Below are 9,335 nucleotides of genomic sequence, written 5' to 3' on the forward strand. Positions count from 1 at the left end.
ATCATTTCAAATTGTACAACTGAAAAGTTAATACCTAATCAGTTAAAAGTTGGTGAACTCCAGTCAAGTTTCCATCTAGTATGATGAAAGACCTGATTTGAAAGGTTTTTAGATCTGATCCAAACAATTTTTGTTTTCAAACTGTTTACCTTTAATCCAGAAAGTTTAGAGAGAAAAAATCTAAGGTATCTATCGCTGTAAAAAGTGATTTAGGTGTCCCATCAAGAGTAAGTGATGTATCATCTGCATATTGACTTATTTTGTGTTCCTTATCACATATCACAATACCTTTTATATCCTTATTTTGTTGGATTAAACTTTCAAGAATTTCTGCACAAAGGAGGAACAAATAAGGTGCAACAGGGTCGCCTTGTCTACAGCCCTCTCAATACTGAATTGAGTAGATAAATCCCACTCTGTCACCCATTCAATAATGTATTCACCAAAACCGAAATATCTTAATACTTTATATATAAATGACCAAGAAATGGAGTCAAAAACGTTTTCAAAATCAATTAAAACCAATAGTTCTGGTATATTCTTACTTTATCTATAATGCATTCGATCATAGATAAATCTGGTATTTTCCCCAATGTATCTTCCCTTTATGAATCCAGACTGGGTGTCTGAAATAAGATGATCTAAAGTACACTTGATTCTGTTACTAAGACATTATATAAAACATTTAACAATGCAATATGTCTCCAGTTTTTAAAAAAAAATTGTCTAGGTTTATCATCTTTAGGCAAACATGAAATAATCCACAATTGCTGAGAGATGGGAAGCTGTTTTTGGAGAAAATTCAGTTAACAGATTTTAAAATGAGTTCTTTCAGATCTATAAAAAAATTGAAAAAAATCGGGAGCATGTATATCCATCACTACTTGGAGATTTATTGTTTTTCATAATTTTTAATACTTCAAACACTTCTTTTTCAGATATTGTTCTTTCCAAAGACTCTGAAATATTTGACTGACAAATATATTAACTGACAAACAATGTGATGTTTCAAGGGTGTCAATAGTCTCGCTTAAAGTCAGCATTTCGCAAATTCTATGGTCGTTATAACGATTTAATTTACCACTACGACCTGTCACTGGGTTGAATGCTGTCTGACGTGTTTCATACAAATTGTTAAGTCGTTCTTCACACACTGATTTTGACTACGGATTACTCCATTTACCTGATCAAGATATAGGGATCACGGCGGATTGGACCGGTCGAGAGATGTTTACTTCTCTTAGATACCTGATCCCACCTCTGGTGCGTCCAAAGGACCGAGTTTGTCCAACAATCTATTTTGTATTGCTTATAGGAGTTATGAGATTGATTACTTTTCGTTATCTTCAGCTTTTCATACAGATAATGATGGGATATTTCTACTTAGATAATGGAAATTGACAAATTAAAAAGGAGAAGCTGAAGTATTCCCGTGTTTTTTGTTACTGTCCATAACAATTAAAACATGCAAATGTGAAGATGTGGAAGGCTGTGTTGTCTTTGATTTCGAATTTACTGGGATACATGAAATCGACATTCGAATGAAAGTGAATATTTTAGATAGGTAATATCATCGACGATGTATCTGAATGTCACTTTAAAGGCCACAGCAAGATACTTCTTCTTTTCATGTAGACACGTTTGAAAATTTCTACCTCACAATACAGGTCAGGTAATAAAGAAATACAAATTGTGCTCATCGTCATTTCAACAGACTGTTGGAAGACCTGATGTCCAAAGACTACGTGGATATTGTCAATGAAGAACTTCATCATCTTTGTTCATATGAACTTCGGGGTGCTAGTGCATAGAATCGGAATTTTGTTTTAAATAAAAATAATTTTTGGATGACTGATCACAAGGTATGAATATCTCCGATGTTTATGGATATCGGTAGACCGAATTATGAACATGAACTCTAAAGACGTAAGCTATCTGTGAGAACATTCACATTTTCACAAGGTATGTACTGTCTAACGATGTACTACTTTTAGATTAGCATATCGATGATTCCATGCCCTATCTCTGCCTTAAGTGTAAGAGAAAGTTAAAAGGAAGGACAGCATATCTAATAATAACATCAACTGCTTACACTAACCAAAATTCTTTCATTGTTGCGATTTTAAAATATCTATGATGGAATACTAAGTTATCGTACATTACTACTTCATAATAAAACAAATATGTCACTATCTACACCCCTACATTATCCCAGTTATAGCGCCTTTTAAGTTAGTTAATAACACCACAGTAGTTTCTATTCGAATACGTCAACATGTACCCCGGCCATACCTTCTGTCTTTGTTTCTTTAGATCTCCAGAATTTCATACTCATTTTCTCATAATTATGTATTATAACTTACGTCAAAACGTACACATGACGCCACGCATCGTCTTACCCTGCCTTTTATCAACGTTGCACTTCTGTCTAATGGTGCACTGTATTTTGGAGGTAGGATACCATTATATTGGAATTACAGTCCACGTAAGTTCACAATCTTAGTCCAAGGTGTGACTTTGTGAGATCTCCGAAACACATGTTGCATTTTTAAAATGATTACGCTCTCAAATTTTCAGTCGCTTGCTTTAAACTACTTCATGATCCGTTCATAGTAAATATCAACGGATTGCGTCGCTTGCTGAAATTGGATGGTTCATGAAGGAAAATGCGATTTATAATATAGATATTACACAAAACGAAACACTGTACATGGCATACGATATAAAACACTTTGCATTGCATACACTATACAGTACACACCACAGGACACGGTATATATGGTGAGTTCCATTTGGTGCACGCAACAGAATACGAATTTTACATAATAGAACACTGCACGCTGTACATTACAGAACACTATGTACTATTTACAATACAAAACATTTTACAGGCCGTACATTAAAGAATTTTGTACACACTGTACATCACAGAACATTGTACACGCTGTACATTACAGAACATTGTACACACTGTACATTACAACATTGTACACGCTGTACATTACAACATTCTACACGCTGTACATTACATGGTACAAGCTGTACATTTCAACATGGTACACGCTGTACATTACAACATGGTACAAGCTGTACATTACAACATGGTACACGCTGTACATTACAACATGGTACACGCTGTACATTACAACATGGTACAAGCTGTACATTACAACATGGTACACGCTGTATATTACAACATGGTACACGCTGTACATTACAACATTGTACACGCTGTACATTACAGAACATTGTACACGCTGTACATTACAACATTGTACACGCTGTACATTACAACATTCTACACGCTGTACATTTCAACATTGCACACGCTGTACATTTCAACATTGCACACGCTGTACATTACAACATTGTACACGCTGTACATTACAACATTGTACACGCTGTATATTACAACATGGTACAAGCTGTATATTACAACATGGTACACGCTGTATATTACAACATGGTACACGCTGTACATTACAACATTGTACACGCTGTACATTACAACATGGTACAAGCTGTACATTTCAACATTGTACACGCTGTATATTACAACATTGTACAAGCTGTACATTACAACATGGTACACGCTGTATATTACAACATTGTACAAGCTGTACATTACAACATGGTACACGCAGTACATTACAACATGGTACACGCTGTACATTACAACATGGTACAAGCTGTACATTACAACATGGTACACGCTGTATATTACAACATGGTACACGCTGTACATTACAACATTGTACACGCTGTACATTACAGAACATTGTACACGCTGTACATTACAACATTGTACACGCTGTACATTACAACATTCTACACGCTGTACATTTCAACATTGCACACGCTGTACATTTCAACATTGCACACGCTGTATATTATAACATGGTACACGCTGTACATTACAACATGGTACAAGCTGTACATTACAACATGGTACACGCTGTACATTACAACATTGTACACGCTGTACATTACAACATTCTACACGCTGTACATTTCAACATTGCACACGCTGTACATTTCAACATTGCACACGCTGTACATTACAACATTGTACACGCTGTACATTACAACATTGTACACGCTGTATATTACAACATGGTACAAGCTGTATATTACAACATGGTACACGCTGTATATTACAACATGGTACACGCTGTACATTACAACATTGTACACGCTGTACATTACAACATGGTACAAGCTGTACATTTCAACATTGTACACGCTGTACATTACAACATGGTACACGCTGTATATTACAACATTGTACAAGCTGTACATTACAACATGGTACAAGCTGTACATTTCAACATTGTACACGATGTACATTACAACATTATAAACCCTGTACATTACAACATTGTACACGCTGTACATTACAACATTGTACACACTGTACAATGCAGAATACTGTGCACGCTGTACAGTACAGAACACTGTATACACTTTACAGTACAGAACATTGTACACACTTTACATTACAGAACATTGTACACGTTCTAAATTACAGAACACTGTACACGCTGTATAATACAGAACACTATACACATTGCATATTACAGAACACTGTACACGCTGTATATTCCAGAACATTGTACACATTGCACACTATAGAACACCTTACACACTGTACATTACAGAAGATTGTACATGTTGTACATTACAGAACACTGTACATACTGTACATTACAGAACATTGTAAATGTTTTCATTTCAGAACACGGTACATGCTGTACACAACAGAATAGATCTGTGTTTAGTATGCACTACAAAACATTGTACAGGACACCGTCTGCTGTGTAATTAGATATGACCATCATGAATTGACTTGTCTGTCTTATCATTGTTCAGATTGGTTTAGTCACAGCGAAAGCAGGAAAATATGTATGGAAAACATTTATTGTTTTGCTTGTTTTTCTATGCAACAGGTATGTTAAGTTTTAATTCGTCAATTAGATAATGTGATATGAAATTATTACAATTCAGTTATAGATGTATTTTGCTTGACTCGGTGTAACATTTATCCAATTCCAATTATACTATTTCTAGTATCTATGTACACAAATGAGAGATAGGAAGAAAATCATTAATTTCCTTGGACATTGAAGATTGGGTTATTATCGTTATATAACATACATCATACATCATGATAGTGTCTGTGGGAGATGTGTTGTAAACTGACTCATGTTTCACATTATCTAAAATGTCGTGTCCGTCCACGATTTAAAATGCACAAAAAATGCACTCACGAGCGAGCAAAAGTAAATAAAAAAACAACCAAAAAACCTGTGATGTATTTTGCTTAAACTGTGTCTATATAATGCAACATTGTTTCAAAATTTAGCGATATTGTGGAAAATATGAAAAAACGAACAGTGTAGAATAATGGTATCATAATATATCCATAATGATTACAATTTCGTCTCAGAAAATTGATATGTCATTCTTTAAGCCTACCTGTAAGAAAAACGTTTTCAAATTTCATTCTGAAATCTTACAGGAAAAATGCTAAATAGATGCATATAGATTCCTGTTTTATTATATTCAGAGTACAAGTGGAAATGTTATGGGAACAACAATACAGCATGGGAAGTATCTTACAGAATGTATGCAATTCTTGATCTTTTAAATCCTCTTGGGGAGAAAAAATTAAGATAAGCTTCATCGATACTCGCATTCCCTTCTTTTGAATTATCGATATGCAATAGCTGACGCATAATCGTTATCAAACATTACATCATATTCATTTATCAAGTGAATATCTCCACTATGAACTGCATCTTTGAGATTATAGATGCAATTGTTCCCTCTTTGACTCCATTTTGTTCTATCTTTTACCCCATTTACCTCATCTTACGTAGGAAATCAATACTTCCAATATAATTAAGATATAGATTTTAGTTTTATAGTTATATTTTACTTTTATTTTTGTCATAATTCTCGGCCGTTGAAATAGACGTACTATATTTATCAAGATTCATACACACACTGTTCCCAACTACAGCGTATCCATGAGGAAATGGCTATAGTTACTGTTTGTAAAGATTTCAAAAGCAAAAAATATTGGAAATGTACACATTTCTACGGATAACTCCGTTTACCTGATCAGGATATAGGGCTCACGGCGGGTGAGACCGGTCGACAGGGTATGCTTACTCCTCCTAGGCACCTGATCCCACCCCTGGTTTGTCCAGGGGTCCGTATCTGCCCAACTATCTATTTTGTATTGCTTATAGGAATTATGAGATTGATCACTGTTCGTTATCTTCACCTTTGATAATATTAATGAATTGTATATATATCGACAGTAATTGATGTCTTGATTTATACAAATCTTTAAAATATATATATATATTTAGGAAACTTAAAGGAATTTAGATAAATTCAATTTCCTGTGATAGTTTTTCGCATTAATAAAAAAGAACAAAACTTCTTGGAAACATCATTAAGTTTTCTTGACGCAAAGCGTAAAAATAGAAATTAAGTATGCTGGATTTGAATAATGAGGAATTTAGATGAACCATGACTCTTCAAGAATCTGGAGGTTTGTGTGTAGTAATACATAAGGCAAGTTATCGAAATTCTATTTATACCTCTCAATGTAGACAAATGAATTCAAAGAGCCATTTATTTCTTGCAAAACTTATTGATTAACCATAATAGATTGAATGAATATCAGATATAAAATTCAAGAATAATTTCACTGTTTCTTCCATATCTCCGCATGTTATAAAAAGCAAAACATTTTGACTACAAGGAATATATCTTTATCTTTTTCAGTATATTTATTTTCTTGTACCTTTGTTCCCGTCACAAAAGAGCCTTATGTAGGGGCTGGATGGTCCTATAACTATGATCCTAAAACGGTATCCTATATTACTATAAGATACATGATCTTCTGATGTAAAGTTATGAAAATATGAATTTTACAAATATGTGAATTTCAAATAAAATGTATAATTTTCGAGTGGTTAATTTAACTTTTTCTTTTAAGATAATATTGGCCTAACTTAAACATGTGATACCATCGTTCTAAAAATTGCAATTGGTTTCCCTGCAGGGTGTTGCTGGAATGAAGAAAGGCTATCATTTATCTAGAAACGATACTTGTCATGTATATAAACTAACGGATCAACAGCGACATGATATTCATACACCACAAGGTGAAATCAACGTTCAGGTAATCTGACTAATTAATGTGCCGCGGTACTACAAATCGTTTTTTGCCTTGTCCAATACAAGTAATCCTATTATATTGAATATGGTTGGTTTGTACTTTTGAGGATATGAGAAGAATTGGGTATCGTATGGCGGTTTTTTTCTGTGGGTCTAGAATTTGACGATTTGCTGGCGCAAGATTATGCTAATAATGTTAGCGGAATAAATTTTGGCGGACAGGGAAGAGTTATTTCTCTTACAAATACTGAAGTCACAATAGGGTGCATTTATAGCGAGTGAAAGTTTTGCGAAAAGCTATCTAACTGCTAAAATTAGCCAAATTTATCACCTTGCGGAAAAAAATCGCTATACGGTATTTAATTGCTCCAGGACGTTTGCAATTAATAGCGCCTATCCTCTACGAGTGGTGTCCGAGATAGATATTTAAATTTTACGTCCATGTTTTATCTTCGAGTATGAATTTGCCAATTGAATTCTTTACCATTCACTAACCCATGCTCTAGTTTATTTTTATGATTCGAGCTATGTCTTAGACTCGCCGCCTTTCAATGATCCTGCCTCCATTTTCTTTTGTGAACAGAAAGCTACATATATACGCACTGCAACAATCTCTTCTCAGTCTTCACAGATGGACCATTATGATCATTCTAGCTACCAAATGACACGAAAATGATTTTCATTAATTGAGAACAAAATTTTTATACATGTATTAGTTCTCTTCTTTGTACAGAAGAACTGTTATTATTGCATACGCTATTGTATTCAATCTTTTACTACACGTCATTGTCAGTAACGTCTCTACGTGTAAATGAGTGAAAAATTCTTGGGAGGGACGGTAAACAATATAACTGGTACAATCAATACTCATATATGGAACACCACAATTCTTTTAAACCTGTCACAATAGCTCATTGATTAAAGCATTTGCGACCTGCAGGTTGTATGTTTGAGCCCTGGTCGTGCCATATCCGCAGTACATATAGGTAGTGATTGTTTCTTTGCCAAACGCTCAGCATTTGGAACTGAGTCGCGGGTTGTTTGTGTTTTTATATGATTTTAAATGTTGAAGGTTCCGTGTCGTCACAGGAGTTGGTATATTAAAGGGGAATAAGACATCGGCATAATGTCTGACTTCCTTTCCAAACATGAATGAAAATATAAATGTCAGCAATAATTGTATGTTCCTCTTAAATCTAACGACCTACATGCATGAATTAGATTAACGTTTGTTTTGACTGCTGATCTGTAGATTGTGGGTTTCAGTCTAGCAGAGGTTTTTACTCTTTTATTAGATTACATTCTACTAAAACTTCATTTTTAAAAACTTAACAAGGTAACTTTTAAAGTTTTCAATTTTGAAATATTATTATTGTAAATATCCTGCACTTTCCATCCATATAAGATCCCTTTACTGTGTTCTTCCTCCTCAAAGAACCTTCACTGTTACGGCCTTGAGCGCCATGCCCAGTATATATGTAGGAGTGCAAACCTGTCGAATAGACGTAATACAAATAAGCAAACTCTTTTAACCAGGCCTGGAGGTTATAAAACTTTTACTGTACTCATACTCAAACTCAGTCATATTTGTTTTGACTACAAACCTGAGCCATCTTCGAAATATACTCAAAAATTCTTGAGCATGTACTCCATTTGAGTGTGAGAATGATTTTATACACGTTTTATTACTTTCACTTTTGAGTAGGAATACGATTTAGAGCACGAATTATGAGTTTGAATATGAAAACATGCTCAAAAAAGTTTTATAACCTCCAGGCCAGGTCCAGAAGAGACATGATGATGAATTTTAAACAAAACCAACAGTTGAATTATGCAAAAGAAGTTCAGACCAATGCAAATGATTTCTTCATGAAACATTTTGTCATTTACCAAATAACCAAAACTTGTTAAATTTGATTTTTTGTTAATTTAAGGATAAGTAAACGGTATACTGAAAATTAAAACAGTATCTTATATTGATTGCAGATATATATGTATCAGGCTGTTATCACCCACCACGGCGAGACGATGAACTTGCTAGAACTAAAAAACATAAGCTACAGCATCTGGAATTACTGCAAAAGTCTGGATCATATTATCAAGTATAACTTCTATGTCTCAAAATAAAAGATGGAAAAATC

At 34.2% G+C, this 9,335-nt stretch overlaps 1 protein-coding gene across 2 annotated transcripts; it reads left to right on the plus strand.

The window, feature by feature from the left end:
• The first annotated feature begins 4,816 nt into the window (after positions 1-4,816).
• On the plus strand, positions 4,817-9,335 carry LOC125657923 (uncharacterized). 2 transcript variants are annotated; one of them, XM_048892343.2, is made up of 5 exons: positions 4,867-4,946; positions 5,567-5,624; positions 6,799-6,884; positions 7,079-7,198; positions 9,181-9,335. In XM_048892343.2, the coding sequence occupies exons 1-5, from the start codon at positions 4,905-4,907 to the stop codon at positions 9,319-9,321; spliced, it is 447 nt and encodes a 148-aa protein (XP_048748300.2). In that variant the 5' UTR covers positions 4,867-4,904; the 3' UTR covers positions 9,322-9,335. The 2 variants fall into 2 exon arrangements, with proteins under 2 accessions (XP_048752135.2, XP_048748300.2); XM_048896178.2 differs by lacking the exon at positions 5,567-5,624 and having other exon boundaries at positions 4,817-4,946.

This window comes from Ostrea edulis, chromosome 1 (assembly GCF_947568905.1).
Source record: "Ostrea edulis chromosome 1, xbOstEdul1.1, whole genome shotgun sequence".
NCBI classification, from domain to species: Eukaryota; Metazoa; Mollusca; class Bivalvia; order Ostreida; family Ostreidae; genus Ostrea; species Ostrea edulis.

What these genes read in the sequence shown, in the direction of transcription:
- LOC125657923 (XM_048892343.2), top strand. Translation starts at nt 4,905, where the DNA reads ATGGAAAACATTTATTGTTTTGCTTGTTTTTCTATGCAACAG. An exon ending in CTTGTTTTTCTATGCAACAG is followed by an intron (nt 4,947 to 5,566) that starts GTATGTTAAGTT and finishes TATTATATTCAG; the next exon opens with AGTACAAGTGGAAATGTTAT. An exon ending in ATAACTATGATCCTAAAACG is followed by an intron (nt 6,885 to 7,078) that starts GTATCCTATATT and finishes GTTTCCCTGCAG; the next exon opens with GGTGTTGCTGGAATGAAGAA.